Raw genomic sequence first — 23,516 nt, 5'->3', positions numbered from 1 at the left:
GCAAAAATTGTGAGCAGAGACTCAGAAGAAATGCATCAAAGACGCAGAAGGTCAATATCAAGGATGCAGAAGGTAGAAATCTGGCGCTGTCTGCAAGGAGTTCGTAGGTTCTCCCTGTGTCTGAGTAGGTTTCCTCCGGGTGCTCCGGTTTCCTCCCACCCTTTAAAACCACTGGGGTTGTAGGTCATTTGGTAATTGGGCGGCACAGGCCCAAGAGCCAAAAGGGTTTGTTGCCGAGCTCTATGTCTGAATTGTGTCTGGCAAACATGTGAAGCAGGTACAGCATTCAATCCATGTGCTATGCTTGGATTCTTCAATACTAACCCAATCCTGGGCCTGAATGTAGTCATCACTGAGGAATGAGCAATAACAGCTGGGGCTTGGTCCTCATGATACCCATAGATAGTGATTCTAGCTTAGCTCCATTAGCTATAATTTACAATATGAATCATCATTATGAAGGTCTCGGTGGCCCGTTTAACAGAGCAAAATGCTGAAGATAAGAGACTTAATCAATGGGATCTGAATGTTCAGATGTGAATCCTGTTGATAGTATGTCCAGGGTTGTGAGTGTAGGAAGATGCTTCAAGCATATCGGCTATGCATGCTCAGGAAGCAGACATGGCTACTATCTGTGCACAACGTGAGTTGTTTATGGAAAAACATGCTTAGATCACTCCCCATGTCTCATTGTTGAGTCACATTTATCATCGTATGCCTGTACCAGGTAGAAAATCACTGCACTGGATGATGACGAACAGATGCCACAATGAGGTCAGGCTCTCTTTAAGTGATGCTGAAGTGTGCTGCCTCCCCCATCCTCAGCCTGAATGAGCAGGGACCTCAGCGTTGACAGGATTTGTGTGCATAGAAGATTTATGCAAAGGTGAGAATAGCCGTAGATGCTAGGGTTCACGTATAGCAATAACTGCCCATTCAGAAGACCATTCAAAAAGACAGTTCTCCAGTTCCAATCCCATGATCAAGTTTTTGACAACATTTTAGTGAGAAGCCCTCAAGAACATTGCATTATGGTACAGAATTTCTAGGCTTCAGTTTCACTTACACCCCTTCAAGTTCTTTATATTCCAATGATCAAATCTTCTTTAAGTGTTTAAATTTAGACATGCAGCACAGTAACAGGCCCCCAATTAACTTACACCCCCGGTTCGTTTTTGAACAGTGGGAGAAAACCGGAGCACCTGGAAGAAATCCTTGTAAACACAGGGAGAGCGGACAAACTCCTTACAGACAGCGTGGGATTCAAACCCCAGTCCCAATTGCTGGTGCTGTAAAGGCGATGTGCTAACCATATGCCAACCAGGCCGCCCAAAATTCTGGTGCCTGAGTAGACCTACCCTACAATGAGCATGGTAGATAGGTGTCTGGGTTCCTGGTTAGATATTGCCAAGAGAATTTAGCTGTTCCAGAGTGAATTACCTCATATTTATCATCTGCCATCCTTACCTAGTTACTTCATTTATTTGCAATTTTGAAATTAAATAAATTTACTTAATATGATATCCATGAATGCTATTAATCTCCATGAGAATATTTAATAAACCAAATGGGGTAGGATGAACAGAAAATAATATAATATTCCAAATCTTCTCTTCATACTTATGTATGATACAGCAGTGATCTGGAACAGACCACTTCAGAACTCTGCAAAAATCAGAACTTTCCCTAATTATTAACAACTTCCATTTCCATTTCCCAAATCAGTTTTTAGCTCAGTTAACTAATCGCCAATATTTCCACAAACTTTGATTATTGTTAAAAGCCTCATGTGTGGAACTTTAATTAAATTGATACTGAAAATCCAATTAAATTATAACCACTGGATATTCTAGATTCACTAATCGTGTCAACTCTTCCAAAGTATTTTTAATGGAGGAATCAGGCTGAGCATTTTCCACTCCCCAGCTTGGAAATTTTCATTAATATAAGTGTCTCTCACTCCAAATATTGGTGAAATTTATCTATTTTTTATACATATATTACTTTTCCAGATCACAGAGTGCTCCTAATTTTCAACTAACTTCTTACTCGTGCCACAGTTACATCATAAGACAATATGTAAGAGAAGAAATAGACCATTCAGCCCATCGAGTGAGTCCATTACTTAATCATGAACTAATCCATTTTCCTACTCGGCCCCATTGCCCGGCCTTCTCCTCATAACTTCTGATGCCCTGGCTAATCAAGAACCAATCACCCTCTGCCTTAAATGCACCCTATGATCTGGCCTCTTCAACTACCAAGGCAACAAATTCCACAGATTTACCACCCTCTAGCTGAAGAAGTATTGACGCATTTCTGTTACAAATGGGCATGCTTCAAACCTGATGTTATGCCTTTTTCTCCTAGACTCTCCCAGAATGGGAAACAATCCTTCTACATCTACTCTGTCCATTGCCCTTTCAACATCTGAAATGGCTATTATCTTGGTAAGTAGCCTCAAGTGTGCAGGTTGTCAAAGGCCTTCTGAAAATCTAAAAACATGGCATCTACTGCATCTCCTTTATCCATCCTGCTTGTCACTTCCTCAAACAATTTCAATAGGTTTGTCAAGCAGGATTTTCCCTTAAGGAAACAATGCTGATTTTGGCTTATCCTGTCACATGCCTCAAAGTACTCTCTAACCTCATAATTGACAATCGACTCCAAGATCTTCACAACCACTTACATCAGGCTAACTGGCCTTTAATTTTCTTTCCTTCTTTCTTTCTAGTTCTCAAAGACCATACCAGAATCAATTGATTCCTGAAAGGTCATTATCAATGCATCCACAGTCACTACCACTACTTCTTTCAGACTGATGAAAAGTACTCACTTAGTTCCTCTTCCGTCTCCTTGTCTCGCCTTATTATTTCTCTAGCATCATTTTCTACTGGTCCTTTATCTGCTCTCAATTCTCTTTTACTCTATACTTGAAAAATCATTTTGTATCTTTTTGATATTATTTGCTAGCCCACTTTCATACTTCATCTTATCACTCCTTCTGAGTTTTTAAATGACCTTCTGCAAGTTTATAAAAATTTCCAAATCCTCTATCTTCCCATTCATTTATGCTTCCTTGTCTGCCCTCTCTTTTGCTTTCACGTTGGCTTTAAATTCCCTTATCAGATACAGTTGTGATATTTTTCCAGTTCTTCTTTTTTTGGGCATGTATTATAATCTGCATCTTCCTCATTCCTTGTAGAAACTTCATTCATTGCTGCTCTGCCGTCTTCCCTTCTAGGCCCCCCTTCAAATCTTCAGTTCCTCTCTCATGCCACTGGAATTCCCTTTATTCCACTGAAACACCAACACATCTGACTTTAGTTTCTCCATGTTAAATTTCAAATACCTTTATTCCCTCAGTGCTAGTCAAGAAGCTACAAAACCTGGGCCTCCGCACCCCCCTCTGCAACTGGATCCTTGACTTTCTCATCGGAAGACCACAGTCAGTACGAATTGGAAACAACATCTCCTCCTCACTGATCATCAACACAGATGCACCCCAAGGATGCAAGCTTAGCCCACTGCTCTACTCATGACTGTGTGGCCAGGCACAATTCCAATGTCATCTACAAGCTTGCCGATGACACCACAGTTGTTGGCAGAATCATAAACGGCAATGAGGAAGTGTACAGGAGGGAGATAGATCAGCTCATTGAATGGTGTCACAACAACCACCTTGTGCTTAAATTGTTAACAAAATCAAGGAGATGATTGTGGATTTTAGGAGGAAATCAAGGGAAATGACTCAGTCCTCATCAAGGGCTCAGTTGTGGAGAGGGTCAAGAACTTCAAATTCTTTGGTGTCAGCATCTCCAAGGATCTGTCCTGGAGCCTCCACGTTGATGCAATCACAAAGAAGGCTCGCCAGCAGCTATACTTTGTATAGATTCAGAATGTCACTGAAGACTCTTGAAAACTTCTACAGGTGTACCGTGGAGAGCATTCTGGCTGGTTGCATCACTGCCTGGTTCGGAGGCGCCAACTCTCTGGACAAGAATAAACACTAGAAGGTTGTTAACTTGGCCTACGACATCACAGGCACCAGACTTCACTCCACCGAGGACATTTACATGAGCCGATGTCTTAAAAAAGCAGCCTCTATTCTCAAAGACCCCCACCAACCAGGCCATGCCTCTTCACTCCGTTACCATTGGGAAACAGGTACAGGAGCCTAAAGACGAGCACTCAGCGGCACAAGGACAGCTTCTTCCCCGCTGCCATCAGATTCCTGAATAATTAATGAACCAGACACTGCCTTACTTTTCATGCCCTGTTATTTTAATTCTTTTTCATGGTAATGTTGTAAGATTGGTTATAATATGAATGTTTGCACTATGATCATGCCATAAAACACTGAATTTCATGAATTGTTCATCACAATAAATTCTGCTTCGGATTCTGAATTGAACTCAGTGATCACTGCCCCTTAAGGATTCCTTTACTCTAAGCTTTTGAATCACCGCTGGTGCATTGCACAACAGCCAATCCAGTATAGCCAATACCTTGTGGGGTCATCAACAAGCTGCTCTAAAAATCCATCTCGTAGGTGATTGAAATCCATGAGATGCTTTGCTCCAATTATATAGATTCCCAATGAGATGGTGCTAAGAAAATTGTGTACACATTTGGTCTAAGAGGGAACATAACTCTGATTAGGAGGAATGTAGTGAAGATTCATCAGATCAACTACCAGAATCGTATGTTTGTTGTACAGTATGAGAAAGATCAGGGAGATAGGGTTATTTCTCTCTTAAATTTAAATTTCGACATACAGCACAGTAACAGGCCCTTGAACTCGTGCCATCCAATTGACCTACAATCCCCGGTATGTTTGGAATGGTGGGAGGAAATCCAGAACCACCAGAGAAAACCCACGCAGGCATGGGGAGAAGGTACAAATTCCTTACAGACGGCGCGGGATTAATACCCTGGCCCTGATTGCTGGCGTTGTAATAACGTTGTGCTCTGCTAACCACCCCTTGATCTTAGAAGAACAATGAACTCAATCAGGGACTCATTTAAGGACTCTTACTTTTGCACTTTATTGTTAGTTTATTTCCTATCTGTATTGCACTGTTTCTTTCTTTGTTTACATGCGTACGCTGTGTACAGGTTTTTCGCACTACCAATGAGTGGTAATTCTCCCTGGCCCACAGGAAAAGGAATCTCAGGGTTGTATGTGATGTCAGGGATGTTCTCTGACAATAAACCTGAAATCTGATAGCTGACATTCATCTTTGGGTTCTTACTATAATCCAACACATCCTTCAGTGGATTGGCCAATTTTGTGAACTTTGAACCACTGAAAATAACTACAGTTTGAGGTGGATAATGACAAGGAAGGTAGGATTGGAAAGTAACAAAAAATTTTGAGCCCAATCAAAGGAGCAGCCGGTGGTTAAATTAAAAATATTAATATCCAGTACAAGAATAACAAGTCCAGTAAAACTCTGTTATCTGGAATTCAGGCAACTGGCAAAAAATACTGTGGAAAATAAATAGGTAAAAAATATGGACATCTAAAATTGGTGCACCTCGCTGTTACTTCGCTAATCACGCAACATGCAATCTCAAGCAACTGAAAAATGCACTTATACGGCATCTACCAATCCCCTTTGGTGCCAGATTCCAGGAGCTTTACTGGAGAAGGGTGTAATTAACATGTCAACTAAAAATGTAACTCTCAACCATTTCTGGGCACAGTTCACACTGTGAACCTAGGGTCACAAATGGGCCAGAACTTCCATCCTTCTAAGGTCCCTCTCATACATGAGAGAATTGAAAAGATTTGTTGATAATCTGATCATTTCATGATCGCAACAAAGGATGCCAGTTTTACATTCCTAATTTATTTCATTGCTTGCATTTGAAATCTGAGTTCCTTTGATGAGATTTCCACACATGGGCTCTGGAGCAACAGGCCAGATTTTTGCAGGTTCCTTCAATAATTTAACCACCGGGTAACCTTGTGGGATCAAGCTGATAATCCAGAGGAATTGACTAAGAATTTGGAGTCATGAGTTTAAATCTTTCCATGGCTGTAGAAGAAATATAAACTAATGAGTTAAACATCTGTAATAAACAAAACCATACATCAGTGACACAGAGCATATTGGGTTGTATTAAAACGCAAAGCTCATTGATTTTATTTGGAGAAGGAGATATTCTGCACAGCCTGATGTAAATGTCACTGAGGGCCCTTTGAAATGTCCCAGCAACCTACCCAGTTCAAGAGGCTAATAGACTGGGGTAGGTGCCAAGTCCCCAGCCCACGCTGTCAGGGGAAGACCGGGCGAGGAGGAAAACAGCAGGCAATCAAAGGAAAGAAAATGCAAAATGTGTCAGCAAAAACACACAAGGTGGTTGCTATCAACTCCAATGTTCCATTCAGTCACAAAAGCTGCTTCTCGAATGATGAAGAAGCCTCATTTGTGATGTGCTCCGTTACATATCTGCAGATATTACAAGTAAAGTTTATTTTTGGAAAAAGGCATGCAAAATAAATGTTAGTTGTTAGTGATGCCACATCAAAAAATGTATTTATTTATTCAATATTATCCAGGACTTTCATTTCCATAACTACCTTAACAGTTTAGCGCAATGCTGTCACAGCACCAGAGTCCCAGGTTCAAATCCACCGCTGTCTGTACGCTCTCCCCATGTCTGCAGGGGTTTCCACCGGGTGCTCCGGTTTCTTCCCACTCTTCAAAACATATGGGGGTTGTAGGTCAATTGGATGTAATTGGGCGGCACGGACTCGTGAGTCATAAAGGACCAGTTACTATGCTGTATGTCCAAATTTAAATTTAACAATCTCTGGCTCTGCATCAACTATTTTTAAGATTGAGGAGTCACGTGATGAAGTTGTGGCCGGTAGGAGAATACCAGCCCTCTCCAGAAAAGAAGGAAAAAAGTGCAGAAAGAGCAAAGCCCCAGACACACAAATCACAACAAATAAAAAATAAAGGTGTGGAGAAAATGGCACCTAAGAAAAAAAAGCCAAAACCAACAGGAAGAAAAGAAGAAAGGAAAGATGCCAGAAGAGAAAGGTGAAGGCCTTACCTGCACGAAAAAGCAGGGACCCGCCATGGAAAGAGGAGCCCGCTCCCTGAAGTTAGTGGAGACCCCGCAGGGTCGCGACCCACCGACCGCGGGACTGCAAAAATGACTCCCGGAGCCAAACAGGGGCGCGCAACTGCAATGCGTGATTCCTCGCACATGTGCGATGCGCATGACAAGGAGAACAAGGAGACAAGGTGTGAAACTCCACAGCACGAACAGCTGAGAGATGCCCAACAGCAGGGCCCCCAGCTGGAAGACAAAGAAAGCAACGGGAAGGGGAGGAGTGAGAAAGAAAAAAGGAAGCAAGAGACACAACAGACAATCAGCCCAGAAGAAGAGGACCAACATCAAGAAATCATGGTAAACAAAATACCCAACAAACTGAGACAGACTCAGAAGATGGATATAATGGAAAACTATAGTAGGCGAAACAATATAAAGATAGTGGGCCTTAAGGAAGATGAAGAAGGCAAAGATATGACAGAATTTATAAAAGAATGGATCCCAAAGGTCCTGGGAATGCCAGAAATGCAGGAAGGAATGGAAATAGAAAGGGCACACAGAACACTAGCCCCAAAACCACAGTCACAACAAAAACCAAGATCCGTTTTAGGAAAATTCCTGAGATACACTACAAGAGAAAATATATTGGAGAAGGCAATAAATAAAATAAGAGAAGATAAAAAACCACTGGAACACAAAGGTCAAAAAAAAATGTTTCTATCCAGACATAAGTTTTGAGCTCCTAAAGAAGAGGAAGGAGTTTAATGCAGCAAAATCGATCCTTTGGAAGAAAGGCTATAAATTTATGTTAAAATATCTAGTGGTGCTTAAAATAGTTATCCCTGGGCAGCAAAATAGACTGTTCTCGGATCCGGAGAAAGCACAAGAATTTGCAGAGCGCCTGAAGACAGAAAGAGAGATGAAGAGATGTAACAAGAACAAAGAACGATAACAAACTAAAGAAGTAAAAATAATGTATAAATAAGAACTAAAGGAGGGAAGAAAAGGGAAGTAAGGGAGAAAGGGAAGAAAAAAAGGGGGGGGAAATAAATAAAAAAATAGAAAAGAAAAAGAAAAGAGGGGGAGCTTTGTTGTAATGTGAAGATAAAAGTCTTTTCTGGAGGGGGTTGGGTGGAAGAGAATAACAGTCACTGTGAAATCAGTTGACACTTGTGAACGGGTTCGCAGTCCGGATGGAGAGGGGAGTTGTGGTTGCCCGGCAAGGGACAAGGGGCGACTCAGAGATGGGGGGGACACTTGGGGTTAAGGGAATTTTAGGTGTGGGAATGGTTGAAATATTTTATGTTTTAGAAGTGTTGTCTTACAGTGCGTTCAAAGAAATAAAACTGAGAAATGGAAATGGGGAAACGTGGAAAGGTGGAGGTGAGGAAGCGGAAATGAGATGTAAACAAAGTGTGAAATGGCCATGTTGAACTATATGACTATAAATATTACGGAATATTTACCAAATCAAAAGGAAGAGGCTGTTAAATTTACTGAAGAAAGAAAAAATTGATATAGCATTCGTGCAGGAAACACATCTGACTGAAGTGGAACACAAGAAATTAAGAGAGACTGGGTAGGTCACGTAGCGGCAGCATCATATAATTCAAAAACCAGAGGTGTAGCTAAATTAATCAATAAAAATGTACCAATCAAAATAGAGGAGGAAATAATAGATCCAGCAGGGAGGTATGTAATGATAAAGTGTCAGATATATTCAGAATTTTGGAATTTGCTCAATGTATTTGCACCTAATGAAGAAGATCAAAAATTTATGCAAGATATCTTTTTGAAGATTGCAGATACACAATTTGGACTCAAAGATGCATAAAACTGGAAAAATGACTAGCAGAAAGAACAAAGTAACCAAATTTATGGTTAAATCGATGCAGGAAATGCAACTTTTGGATATATGGAGGAGACAACACCCAAAAGAGAAGGAATACTCATATTATTCAGGTAGACATAAAACATACTCAAGGATAGACCTGTTCCTTGTCAGCCCACATCCAAGGGAGAGTTAGAAAAATGGAATATAAAGCTAGATTTTTATCGGACTCCTGTTATTAGCAATAGAGCTGGAGGACATCCCACCGAGAACGTATAGATGGAGATTAAACTCCATGCTACTTAAAAGACATGATTTTAGAGAATTTATTGAGCGACAAATTAAAATGTACTTTGAAATAAATGCGGAATCAGTGAAAGATAAATTTATACTATAGGATGCAATGAAAGCATTGATCAGAGGGCAGATAATAAGTTATGTAACTAAGATGAAGAAGGACTACAATCGGGAAATAGAACAGCTGGAAAGGGAAATAGCAAGTACAATAAAAGAATTAGCAACAAGGGAAGATACAATAAAAAGAAGAGAATTGGCGGACAAAAAATAAAATACGAAACACTACAAAAGTACAAGGTGGAGAAGAACATAATGAAAACAAAACAAAGTATTATGAGCTAGGAGAAAAAACGCACAAAATACTAGCTTGGCAGCTTAAAACAGAACAAACTAAAAGAACGGTATTGGCATCAAGGATAAAGGACAAACAAATTACATATAACCCAATGGAGATCAATGAAAACTTCAAGGAATTCTACGAGCAATTATATCGAACTGAGAAAGAAGGGAAAGAAGACAAAATAGATTAGTTTCTAGCTAAAATTGAACTACCGAAATTGCAAGAAGAGGAGCAAAACAAATTAATAAAATCATTTGAAATACAGGATATATTAAAAAAAACTAGTGAACAATAAAACGCCAGGAGAGGATGGACTCCCAATAGAATTCTATAAAACATTTAAAGACTAATTAATTCCTCCTCTCCTGGAAGTAATGAACCAGAATGAAGAAACACAAAACATGCCAGATTCATGCAAAACAGCAATAATTACAGTAATACCAAAGACGGGGAAAGATCCACTAACACCAGCATCGTATAGACCAATATCTCTATTCAACACAGATTATAAGATAATAGGTAAACTATTAGCAAACAGATTGGCTGACTGTGTACCAAAAATAGTAAAACTAGATCAAACGGGATTTATTAAGAAAAGACAAACAACGGACCATATCTCTAAGTTCATTAACTTAATCCATGCAGTACAAACAAACAAAACACAAACAGTGGTGGCTGCCTTAGACGCAGAAAAAGCCTTTGACAGAGTAGAATGGAATTATTTATTCGAAGTACGACAGAGGTTCAACCTACCAGAGAAATATATTAATTGGATTAAAGCATTACATAAGGGACCATTGGCGAAGGTGACAGTAAATGGATATATATCAAACCAATTTAAATTAAGCAGGTCAACTAGGCAGGGATGTCCACAATCTCCCTCACTGTTCGTGTTAGCTATAGAACCATTGGCAGAACTGATAAGAGCAGAAAAGAAAATAAGAGGGATAAAAATGAAAGAGAAGGAATATAAAATCAGTCTATTTGCAGATGACATCATAACAGAACCAGAATTATCAATAAAAGAATTACATAAGAAAATGAAGGAATATGGAGAAGTATCGGGGTACAAGATCTTTGCAAATAAAAGTGAAGTGATGCCAATGAATAATGCGGATTTCACAAAGTTTAAGAAAGAATCACCATTTAAATGGCAAACACAAGCAATGTGATTCCTAGGCATTCAATTAGATAAATAATCTAGGCCATCTATACAAATTAAATTATCAGCCATTAATGAAGAAATTACAAGATGACTTAGAACATTGGAAAGATTTACCACTAACAATGATAGGAAGGGTAAATTGTATTAAAATGAATATCTTCCCAAGGATACAATACCTATTTCAATCATTACCAATTCACCTAACAGAGAAATTCTTCAAGGAGCTAAAGAAAATAATAAGGAAATTCTTATGGAAAGGGGGGAAACCGAGGATAGCGCTAGATAAATTAACAGAATGGTACAAACAAGGGGGCTTACAGCTACCAAACTTTAAGAATTATTATACAGCAGCACAATTAAAAAATAAAGTCACATTATTTGAACAAATTTGGGAACTGTACATGGAACACAACAGAGAGGGCCTACCATGGACCTCCACTCCCTAAAATGATAAGACGAAACCCAGTGTGTAAAAGTAGATGACACAATTTTCTTGTTTATTTTCATTGTGTGATGACATTGTTTAATGGGTTTATTGTATATGTTGAACTTTTAATGGGTTTGGAGGGGGTGGGAAGGAGGGAGGGAAGGGAGAGGGGAAAAAGGGGAGAAAATGACTGTGTATATTCAAGAGGGAAATGTTTGTGTGTATTTTGGTTAATAGTGTGAAAAGTAAAAAAATAAATAAATAAAAAATATTTTTAAGATTGTTGCTGGGCTGGGAGAGAGTGGGTCAAGTGTGTACCAAGCTTATGGTATCAGGTGATCATGGTGACTCGAATCTGTGACCTCCCGGGAGGACCCCTGCTCCTCCTTGCCCCATTTCACTCTTGCTTCTACAATGTGTGTCTGGGGACCCCACCAGATGGTCAAGTGTCTGCCGTTTAAGCAAGAAATCCTTGGCCAGATGCTGAATGTCTCCTCCATTAATATTAATCATTACTACAGGAGCGGCCCTTGCTGGCTTGAATCTTTGCAATTACTGCCCAGAGTATCCACAGAACCTGTAACTATTGAAGGGCAATTATTCAACATGGTCACTATTTAAACCTTTGCGTTGGGATTATTATTGAGACATTGCAAAGGGAAATGTTGCAATCAATGCAAATAGTCTATAACAGTTAAAGTTGTTGCATGTCTATTTACAATGTCAAATTAAGAGCCCATATTTTCTTCCAGATTCTTTTAAGTAAGATTTTCTTAAGGAGCAAAAGTCAGCAAGTAGGAAAAGGACCCCGACAGCCCTCGGCTGATCTGAGAATAGCGGCAGAAAGAACAAGTTCCACTTGAAACAATGCCAGAGAAACGCGAGACTAACATTGCAGCAGGTTGAGCTAAATCGCAACTCTAAGGTGGAACAACTGTGTGGTGCTGACAAAAAAAAGGGAAATGACATTAAACACAAGATGATGCACCATCCTCCTGCAACACTTCTTTCTCGAACAGATGTCATTGCCAAGACATTTTGCAGTTGCTGTCAAACTTCATCAAACACAGAGTAAAAGGGTACTAAATGTTGGGTAGAATACAATCAATATTTATGCTAGGCTGCTCCAGCTCCACAAACCAATGCAGCATCTGATGCAGGGAGAAATTAAATTAGTTGGGTCTGCTGCTTTTACATTAAACATACTGTGTTTTATTTTTCTGCCCTCATTTTTAAAGCAATTTCTACAGTTGTTTACACTCCGGCTCTGAAAATCAATTCTGCGAGAGCTGCTTGCACGGTGTTGCTGGATTTAATCATCGACAAGGTATGTGGAATATTAATTCTCCCCGTCCCACTGAAAAGTGGGGAACTGGAAGTTGAATACCATACACTTCAACAGCTGATAGGCTCAGTGAGGGTCACGTGTAAAACCAGAGTCCTTTCACTTCAACAGGCTAACGGGGCCGTTTCAGTGGCTTCACCGAACATTCAGGTCAGGACACAATTCACCCAGCCAACACAAAGCCATCATCCTGTTAGACAAACGCTTTCTTCCTGGGGTCATGGCATGAGTTACAAAAGCTGGTTGGATCTTTGTCCAAAGGCTAAAGTCTTTATATTGCCATCAACAACTGTCAATTGTAATTAGCATCTAAACTGTAACTTGAAACATAAGCTTTTTTTTTTAACTGACAGAGACTGTAAACAAGCTAACCTCCGAACTAATAACTGGAAACCAATAGCAGGTCGACTGCAAAACTAACCAGCCGGTGTGTATAATAGGAAACTGATTACACGATTAACTGGCTGGTGACTAGAAACTGGTCATATTAGTCAGTGATTCAAAACCAACTGATGACTGGGCAGTGACTCAGAACTGGTCATGATTTTACCTGCAAGCACTCCATCAAAACTAAGGGAAGTCTACTGGGCGCACGATGTCTGAAGGAAGCGCACAAAATCATTGAGGACCGCTTCCATCCTGCACACCGTATCGTTCAGCTGCTCCGGTCAGGGAAGAGATCCAGGAGGATCAGAGCCAGCCCCACCAGGCTGAGGAACAGCTTCTTCCCACGGGCAATGAGGGTGCTGAACGACCAAAGGAACTGCTCTCATATTCATGAAACAATATTTATTTATCTGTATATATGAATACTTGTCCTGCCTCTGTATTGTTTGTCTGTGTGTGTGTTATGTCTGGTTGTGCATCTGCCAGAAACATTGTTTCGGCAGGTTGTACTTGACTTGACTGTTTCTCATTTCTTAAGCTTTCATCGCCACTACTCAAGATTCTTCCTGATGTTCCCACATTGTGGTAGCCAGTCCAGTCAATCCCCTGGAATAAGTCCTTTCTTCCACTCAATTTGTGGAGCCTTGCAATGAAAACACTCAGTAAAATGAATCACGGCTAAACATCTCACCTGCCAGTAAGAAGGTGCTGAAATATATTTACTTCAACACAATTATTTTGAAATCAGCATCTGCTGTACATTCTGCAATTAAATTTAAACCTATTATTCAATCTTGAATACTCACAATTAAAAACTTTGCAATTGTAATGCATTAAAAATTAAATTACCAGCTCTGAAAAATGCCTTCAGGTATCCTCAGTTATCTTTTATTTGCAATGCACCATGGTTGATGAAATGACTAACATGGTGTACCCACCTGAGGAACTTGTTCAAATCTCCATTCTTCATGTATTCGAACACCATGATGAGAGGATCGCCATCCACGCAGACCCCATAAAACTTCACAATGTGCTCGTGCCGAAGGTTGGTGAGGAGCTCTGCCTCCCTCTGGAAATCTTTCCGTGCAGAGACAGTGGCATCTTTCAGAGTCTGGTACCAGATAGGGAAAGAGGAACACGGTATGATTGCTGTGAGGAAACCAGTTTAAGTCTCGGCGGTTCATTAGTTGGACCTTCACCAGAAATCTTGCAACAAATACTGGAGGGACTTAGCCAGTGTCACAGCATCCATAGGAGGTAAAGATATATTATCCACGATTCGGGCCTGAGGCTTTCATCTACATAAGCAAAAAGCAGATCGGTGTCTCAATAAAGACTGGGAGAGAAAGATGGAAGAATGGGAGGGGGTGGAGTCCAGACCAACAAACAAAAATTATTAATCGGATCTGATTAGAGGAGACGTCCCCCTGTCTCCTTCCCTCTCTTTTCCCTTTTCCCTCTGTCTTCTTTCACGGAACCAAAATCAATTCAATGAACACCTTTTGTTGGTCTGGACTCCTCACCCCGCCACCCCTTAATCTCTTGTATTGAGATGCCTGCCTGCTTTTTGCTGATACCTTGAAGAAGGGATCAGGGCCAAAATGTCAATAATGTATCTTTACCTTCTATGGATGCTGCGGGACCGGCTGAGTTCGCTGCGGGACCGGCTGAGTTCACTGCGGGACCGGCTGAGTTCGCTGCGGGACCGGCTGAGTTCGCTGCGGGACCGGCTGAGTTCGCTGCGGGACCGGCTGAGTTCGCTGCGGGACCGGCTGAGTTCGCTGCGGGACTGGCTGAGTCTCTCCAGAATTCACTGTGTTTTTACGACAATCACAGTGTCTGCAGACTTATGCATTTCACTCCAGAAATCTTGCATCAGGATCCAAAGATCAGAACATCCTTACACTGCAGTTCTGAGCACAAGGAGATTCAGCAGTAAGGAGGTTATTACTCACTTGTTACGGTTCAGGAAGTGATTCCATAGAGAACTGTAAAATGATGAAGTTTAACAGGTGGGGTTCAGAGATGGTCGGCAGCTGGAGGCCACAAAATTATCATGTTGGACAAAAGGAATTGGGATAAGGTTCCAGAATTATTTTTTTAACCTTCGAGGTGTCAGAATGCACTAGCTGAAATATAAGTGTAAATCGATGGATGAATACTAGATGGTTTATTTCTACAAGCAGGGAGCAGGAATAACTATTCTTTGAAAGAACTGGCAGTGCATGATGGGCTATGGCCATCAGCTTCCTTTGGATGATGAATTTGGACGTAGGTTCCACAGCACTTCCCATAATGTGATGGGCTTTCCATGTGGGCAACTCGTGTGTGCTGCTCTGAGAGATAGCTCATTCAATTCATGCCCAGGAATGAGGTGTTCAAGGACAAACATCATGCCAAGAAGACAGGGTGCAGGTGTGCCCATCTCGGGAACGGAAGGTACCAGTGAACTTGCTCCATTTTAGGACAAGGCATCAGGGAAAATGCTTGAGGATACACACTGGCATTATAAATCATAATCCGAATGAAAAGCCGGCACTACCCTCAATTTGCAGCAATTTCGAAACGATTTTGAAGTGAAGAGGTGAACTAGGTCAAAGAGCATACTCACCTTCACTGCAACCAGCATCTTCTCCTTGGTTGGGCTCAGGTTGTAACATTCAGCCAAGAAAACTTTCCCAAATGCTCCCTCACCCAGCTCGCGCTTCAGAACGATGTCTCTCCTCTTGATGTGTTGTACATCTGTGACAGTAATCAACACAGTAAATGTCTGAGGTTCAGATTAGCAGCACCAGTTGGCTGCACATACTAGTGATAATTTGTGACATATCCCCGTTGCCCTGGTTAAAAAGGTCCTTGGAAAAGCAAAGCCAGTGCCACTGATTACTACTGCAGTTTTGGCAACCTTATTTCAATTTGCCAGCTTAAGCCAGCAACGCATAAAGAAAACAGTAACGACAGGACTCCGGGCCATGGTTTTTCTTCTAAGTTCCATGCTTTAAAAATTAAGGAATAGTTCTTAGACTTGCTCAGAATCCAAGAATTCCTGAGTTTTGTATGGAGCCTTGGTGCAGATTTTTGCTTGGGATCATTTGATTAAGGAAGGCTAATAAGAATAGTTAAGGATGAATTAAATAAGTGCTTGACGTCAAGACTGCTGAGTAGACACGATGGGTCAGAGACCCTGTTTCCACGGACATGATGCATGGACACGATGGGTCCGAGACCCTGTTTCCACGGACATGATGCATGGACACTGTTTCCATGCTGTGTATAGAACATAGAGTCAAGACAAGTCAAGTCACCTTTATTTGTCGTTTATACCATAACTACTAATGCAATGTACAATAAAGACAAGAGGGCATTTCTCCAGGACCATGAACTGTACATTCACTGAAAGACTGGAGGAACACGCGACAAAAACAGGATTCCCCTTGTCCTTACCTACCACTAGAGGCGTAGTCAGGTTGTAAAGTTAAGGGGAGTGAGCAAATAAAAAGGCGCCACCACACAATACCTGAGGGTGAGTCAGTGGTTGAATGGCGGGCCGCACTGATTTTCCGGTGTCTTTGGACCGGGGGGCGGGTTGGTGACGTTGGAGTGGTGGGGGAGGGAGTGGCGGTGGGGGGTGTAGGAAAAAAGGGGCCATTTTTGAAGAATATGCTCGGGGCAGTTGTTGCTCCCACTGCTCCCCCTCCAGCTATGCCACTTCCACCCACCCCACTTGCCTCTGCATCCAACACATTATCCTCCATAATTTCCAACACCTACAACATGATCCCTCTACCAGACATACCTTCCCTTCTCTGCCTTCCATAGGGACAGCTTTCTCCATGACTCTTTCATATACTCAATTTTTCCAATTAATCTCCCACCCCCCACCCCGGGCACCTTCCTCTGTGGCTGCAGGAAGAGCCACACTCCCTCACCATCATTCGGGGCCCAAAACAGTCCTTTCAAGTGAAGCAACACTTCACTTGTGTATCTGTGGGAGTCATCTACTGTATCCAGTGCTCCTGTAGTGGCCTTCTCTATGAGACTGGACATAGATTGAGAGAACGCTTCACTGACAACCTTCGCTCTGTCCGCATCAGTGACAGGGATCTCTCAGAGGCCAACCATTTCAGTTCAGCGCCCCACTTCCACGCCGACATGTCCGTCCGTGGCCTCGTGCACTGTCAAACCAAGACCATCCATAAATTGGAGCAACAGCACCTAGTTTTCACCCTCCAACTAGATCTCATTAACATCTCCAGTTTCTGCTTGGCCGCTCTCCGTCCTCCCTCTCTTCCCCATCCCTCTGTCTTCTCTCCTCCAGCTCTCCACCCCTTCACTGTCCATTCACAGATTTTGACTGTCTCTCATAACTTTATAAACTTCTGTCAGCTCTTCCCTCAACCTCCGACATTCTCAAGAATACAACCCAAGTTTGCTCAACCTCTCCTTATGGCTCGTAGCCTCCATCCAATCTAGTTTCGGATCATATTGTTCTGTGTCATGTGGGAGGTTCATATTAAATCCATTCTCCATCTTCAGGAGAATTATAGAATAGGAAATCAGGCCCAATAGGATATGTGGAAAGTAGAGCAGAGGTGGAAGTTCCACCATCTGACCATAGACGTCAGCTCAGTCTGTGCCTCAGGTAGCAGGCAATGGGTAACATTAACAGACCAATTAAGCCCCATGAGTCTGTTCTTCCCAATTTACACTCCATTAACCTACACCCCATTATGTTTTTGCAGGGTTGGGGGAAACTGGAGACCCTGGAGGAAACCCACACAGACAAGGGGAGAACGTACAAACTCCTTACAGACAGCGCGGGATTTGAACCCAGATCTGGTCCTGATCGCTGGTGCTGTAAGGGCGTTGCACTAACCGCTAAACCAACCATGCCACCTCAACTCTTCACATCACCTCAGAGTTGTCCCCAATCCTCATTGAAAATTTTTGTGAGATAGGTTAACTACCAGAGAATCATAGCATCTATTTCTTTGCAGTCACCAAATGGATCGAATTGACAGACTTATTCTCAGTTGGTCATAAATGATTGCTTAACAGGATGTGTCAGCACCAACACTTATTAAACCTGACTGAAGCTCTTGGTCAAACAGAGTGTCTGTAGAAAATATAGCTTCAATCAGTAGATACAGACAGGGATGTGGGTGAGGACAACAGAAAAAGTTATAAAGCTGTTGAAGAAATGGCACAAAGTAGGGGGGGGGGGGAAACAATCCTACATAATGAACTCAGCAATCCAGAAGATAGCTAGCTGGTGAAGGTAGGAGATGCCACACATCTGCGCATTGGAACCAAAAGGTACAAGTTGGGAGTCAGATGTCGGTGGAGCTGTCCTCTCACCCTGCACATGTCATGGAGGTCAGAAGAGGTTTCTCATCAGAGTATATCAAGCTCCTTAATATCATACCAGTTCTGGCTAGCATATTTGGCAGGTCTCCATTCAATGCAATGGAACCCCAAACCTACATGTGTAAAGGCAAATAAAGGTTAAATGGCTCTTTTAAATTCTAATTCATATTGACAGTTTTCAATTAAGTTACACCAACTAAGTGTGTTTTAATTACTGTAATCTTTAACGTTGTGAAAAAAAATATGACTTAAACATATTTAAACTGTTCTTACATGACAATAATGGAACCTTTATCTTTACTATTTTAATTGTCCCGCTTATAATTTAAGTGGTCTCTGACAAAACAACCTGTCAGAAGGTCAAGATGGTGTTGCAGTTAAGTTCCACCAAAGCCACCATCTCCACCTCACGGGATGGCCGTCAAATTAATGCAGCTCAACAACATTCTTTACAGTATTCTCTGGGCCACAAATTGCAAGCTTAGCTGAGGGAATAGCAAGAGGTCCGACGTCGAGGTGTGAGAATTGCATCTTCTCTGCTTGTCAGAGACGGTGTGCTTCAGCTAAACACATGGCAAGGAACTCCAGCCTCCTTTGCAGTGAGGACTCACAGGAGAGTTTGCAGAGCAATAAGTGTAATGCAATTAGAAACAGCCGTTGCATCTTGGGACAGTGGGCAACATAATATATTGAGGCAGCAGCCCACAAAATGCCAATCACACAGACAGCATGTTATCAAGCACATCTCAAGAAATCCCTGAATTTATGCAGGCAGCCAAAAAACTAAGTGGGATTGACTTGACACAAACAAGAGTACATTAAAAGCATTGGTCTGGTAACCTTAATACGCTCCCTGTTGCTGTCAGGCCATACTTCAGGTACGCAGCCATTAAATCACCAGGCACAGATCTGTATCTGACAGGCATCCAACCGCTGCTCAGCTTCACTCCTTACAATGATGTGCCCTCCCTGTCTCTGCTGTGTAAGCCTGCTGATTTCCACCTTTACATCGACCAACAGCGGCAAAACACAAAGGAACAGCACTTTTATTCTGGGTTGGAAATGATCAGTTTCTGGCACGGTTGGCGTAGCGGTTAGTCCAATGCTGCTACAGCATCAGGCAACCAGGGTTTGAATCGATGCTGTCTGTAAGGAGTTTGAACGTTCTCCCCATGTCTGTGAGGATTTCCTCTGGGGGTTCCGGTTTCCTCCTACCCTTCAAAACGTAATTGGGCAGCATGGATTCGTGAGCTGACTGGGCCTGTTACCTTGCTGTATGTCTAAACTTAAATGTTAAAAAAATAATTTTTGAAATGAAAACTAAATATCTAAAATCTGTTGTTAAAAATTTTGGATTTAAAAATTCAAATCTGTTGCATAAATTCCATGGCTTTAGCTTCAAAATAATATTGAAAGCCTCAATACACAGTGACAGGGAAAAATTAGACTGGGTGCATAATGAAGCTCAGCTGCAGGAAAAGTTTCACATGGGCCTCATCCAAACGAGTCTACTTCATTTGGTGCACTTGATGTGGTCTCCTCTCCATCAGTGAGGTCAAATGCACATTGAGCAACTGCTTCTTCAAGCACCTGCGCTCTGCCCTGAGATGCCAGCTGGAACTCCCAGTTGCCAGTTATTTTAATTCCTTTTCTCATTCCCACACAGACGTGTCTGTCCTTGGCCTCATCCATTGTGAGAGGAGTCAATCACTTCTCACTGCTATGTTTAGGTAGAAGGTCTCTTTTCTTTGGCTTGGCTTTGCGGACGAAGATTTATGGAGGGGTAATGTCCACGTCAGCTGCAGGCTCGTTTGTGGCTGACAAGTCCGATGCGGAACAGGCAGACACTGTTGCAGCGGTTGCAAGGAAAAATTGGTGGGTTGGGGTTGGGTGTTGGATTTTTCATCCTTTGTCTTTTGACAGTGAGGTGGGCTCTGCGGTCTTCTTCCAAGGAGCTTGCTGTCCGCCGAACTGTGAGGCGCCAAGATGCACGGTTGGAGGCGATATCAGCCCACTGGCGATGGTCAATGTGGCAGGCACCAAGAGATTTCTTTAGGCAGTCCTTGTACCTCTTCTTTGGTGCACCTCTGTCTTGGTGGCCAGTGGAGAGCTCGCCATATAACACGATCTTGGGAAGGCGATGGTCCTCCATTCTGGAGATGTGACCTACCCAGCGCAGTTTGATCTTCAGCAGCATGGATTCGATGCTGTCGGCCTCTGCCATCTCGAGTACTTCGATGTTGGAGATGAAGTCGCTCCAATGAATGTTGAGGATGGAGCCGAGGACAGGTCCACGTCCTCCCCCTCAAAAGATGCTTACAAACTCAAGCTAGCATGCTGGAACATCAGAACCATGCTAGACAAGGCTGACAGCCACTGACCTGAACGTCGGTCTGCCCTCATCGCACATGAACTCCTCAGACTTGACATCGACATAGCCGCTCTCAGTGAAGGTAGAAGGTACAGCTCCTGAAATCTCGCACCTCTAAGTTCAGGAACAGTTATCAGCCTCCTCAACTTTCCCCAACTACCCAAAACCTAACCATAAACAGTTCTGGGGCCATCAAAAGATTTATTTGCTCTATTTATATCTTGCATATAGTACGATAACAGGCACTCTCAGTCCACGAGCCCATGACACCCAATTATACCCAATGAATCCACAACCTCCATACGTTTTGAAGAGTGGGAGGAAACTGGAGCCCCCGGAGGAAACTCACACAGACATGGGGAGAACATACAAACTCCTTATAGACAGCGCGGATTCGAACCCGGGCTGTTGATGCTGTTCATTTATTTGCTTATGTTTTTAAATTTATGATCTTTTGCTGTTTCAAGATGCATTATTATAATTTAGTTTATACTTTTGCTTTTGATGCATCTGTTGTGGCAGCAAGAAAGAATTGTACCTTTGTATATGGCAAAACAAACTCATGTCATTGTGTCATCTACTTTTGATGTGATGCATTGCACTATGTATCTTGCTGATGTCCCATCCTGGTCGCTGTCTGCTCCCTGTCCACTGAGCTGTCACCCTGGATTATACTTCAGCTACATTCTTTGATATTTATTGATTGGATTTAAAGTCAATTATGACTGTCCCCATACAAGGAGAACCACAGAGCATTACCACCTTGAAATGAGGAATGCAGCTGAGGACTGAACTGAGGAGTAATTTCTTCATTTAGAGGATGGTGCACCTTTACACTTCTCTGCCTCAGGTGACGGTGGAGCTTCAATCATGATTTCCAGAACTCAGATCAATAATTAGGGGCAGCATGGTTGGCGTAGCAGTTAGCGTAACGCTTTTACGGTGCCAATGATCAGAATCAAGTCCCACGCTGTAAGGAGTCTGTACGTTTTCCCCATGTCGGTGTGGGTTTTCTTCAGGGGCTCTGGTTTCATCCCACTGTTCAAAACATAGAGGGAGTGTAGGTTAACAGGGTGTAGATTGGGTGGAACAGACTCGTGGGCCAAAATGGCCTGTACCGTGTCACATGTCTAAATTTAAAGAAAAATCAGGATTCAACTATCTTCCTGGGTAGCACAGCTAGTATGGTGGTTAACATTGCAATGTTACAACACCAGCAATTGGAATCCAAATCCGGCACTGACTGTAAGGAGCCTGTACGTTCTCCCCCTGTCTGCTTGGGTTTCCTCCCACCATTCAAAAGATACCGGGGATGTAGGTCAATTGGGTGTAATGAAATGGCATGAGCTCATTTGCCAAAAGGGCCTGTTAACGGGCTGTAGGTCTAAATTCAAAAAAATTAAATTCCTCTCGCAGAAGTGTAGCAAGTATCCTGACAACATATTCTCGTTCTTCTACTCTTAAACCTGTGCCTATTTACACCTAGTAATCTACTCCCTATAAGCACAAATTCCCAACAATAGGGCCCTTAAACACTGACAGACAAATCATGTAAAATGCCACTTGCCATATAAACCTGTTGGATTAATTAGAGCCTTTCAACTGGCACAAACATAATGTGACAGTAAAGCTAATGACAAATAATTTAATTAAATACAAAACAAAATGTTATCTTCCCCCATATATCAAAGGACAATTGTAATATATAAAAACACCCCCACCAATTCATATCTGCCCACCCACTCATTCTGAACACAATGCAGAAGCAACTTGAAGTCTGGTTGTTCATGAGCTTCACACCTTGCTGCCAAGATCCTGAGTGCTGGATTTAGCTTGCCCACGTGATGACCTTTGGCTTGGCTATCGCGGACACATAAGAGACAATGACAACAGACAGTGGACCCTTCATCATCATTTCCCACAGGCAGTCGGGAGTTCTCCTCCTCTCTCTCTCTGCTCTCAATCTGATTCTCCCAAGCTCCACCACCAGATTACTGACCTCCTATCTGTTTGACTGTCCTCTTTCCCATGATCTTTCTCTCCTCTCCTCTCCCTACCTTTTTATTCAGGAGCCTGCCTGCTGTTTGCACATGACGAAGGGGTCAGGTCTGAAACGTTGGTCACCTTTCACTTCCTATGGATGTTGTGTGACCTGCCGAGTTACTCCACAAAGTAGGGGGCAGGGAGCACTTATGGTCTTCAATGGACAGGGAGCTGTTGCAGAGTGTTTCCACAGACAGACTTCCACATGGCGCCATGTTGTTGATGATGATGTCATACACGTAGAACAAGGCACCAATGTGCAGCCTCAAACAGTTTCAAGATTAAAAATCGATCTGCTGAAAGAACTCAGCAAGTTCAGAAGCACTGATAGGAGAATGGTCAATGGTTAAATGGGGAACATTTATCAGGTCAAGTTTATTATCATCTGATTGTACAAGTACAACCCACTGAAACAATATTCTCTGGTCCTTTATGCAAAACACACTGACACACAACCAGACATAACGCACATACAGTCAAACAATACGCACGCTGGACAAGTATTTCATCTATACGAACAAATAAATGAAAATTGTTTTGAACATGAGTCTTGGATGGTTAATATGAGCAGTTTCTTTGGTTGTCACTGGCTGTGGGAAGAAGCTGTTCCTCAGCCTGGTGGTGCTGGCTCCGATGCTCCTGTGTCTCTTCCACGATTGGAGCAACTGAACGATGTTGTGTGCAGGGTGGAAGGGGTCCTCAATGATTTTGCATATCCTCTTCAGACAACAATCCCGGTAGATCATGTCGATCGGTGGGGTGGCCAGGGAGACTCCAGTGATTCTCTCTGCCACACTTGTAGTCTTGTGAATGACCTCTGATCCAGTTCTCTGCAGCAACCGTACCATACTGTGATGACATTCGATACAGTA

General features: G+C 42.3%; 1 protein-coding gene across 20 annotated transcripts in view; it reads right to left on the bottom strand.

Annotated features, from left to right (window-relative positions):
• Positions 1 to 23,516, bottom strand: part of LOC138749886 (NT-3 growth factor receptor-like) — an 894,662-nt gene that overhangs the window by 191,917 nt on the left and 679,229 nt on the right. For all 20 annotated transcript variants that reach the window (XM_069911895.1, XM_069911896.1, XM_069911893.1 and 17 more), the window contains 2 exons: positions 15,475 to 15,605; positions 13,802 to 13,974 (listed from right to left, as the gene is read on the bottom strand). In XM_069911895.1, coding sequence (XP_069767996.1) covers positions 13,802 to 13,974; positions 15,475 to 15,605 — 304 coding nt within the window. The remainder of the gene's footprint in view (positions 1 to 13,801; positions 13,975 to 15,474; positions 15,606 to 23,516) is intronic.

This window comes from Narcine bancroftii, chromosome 14 (genome assembly GCF_036971445.1).
Source record: "Narcine bancroftii isolate sNarBan1 chromosome 14, sNarBan1.hap1, whole genome shotgun sequence".
Lineage (NCBI taxonomy): Eukaryota > Metazoa > Chordata > Chondrichthyes > Torpediniformes > Narcinidae > Narcine > Narcine bancroftii.
The sequence above is the reverse complement of the archived record's forward strand: the minus strand, read 5'-3'. Positions and strand labels throughout refer to the sequence as shown.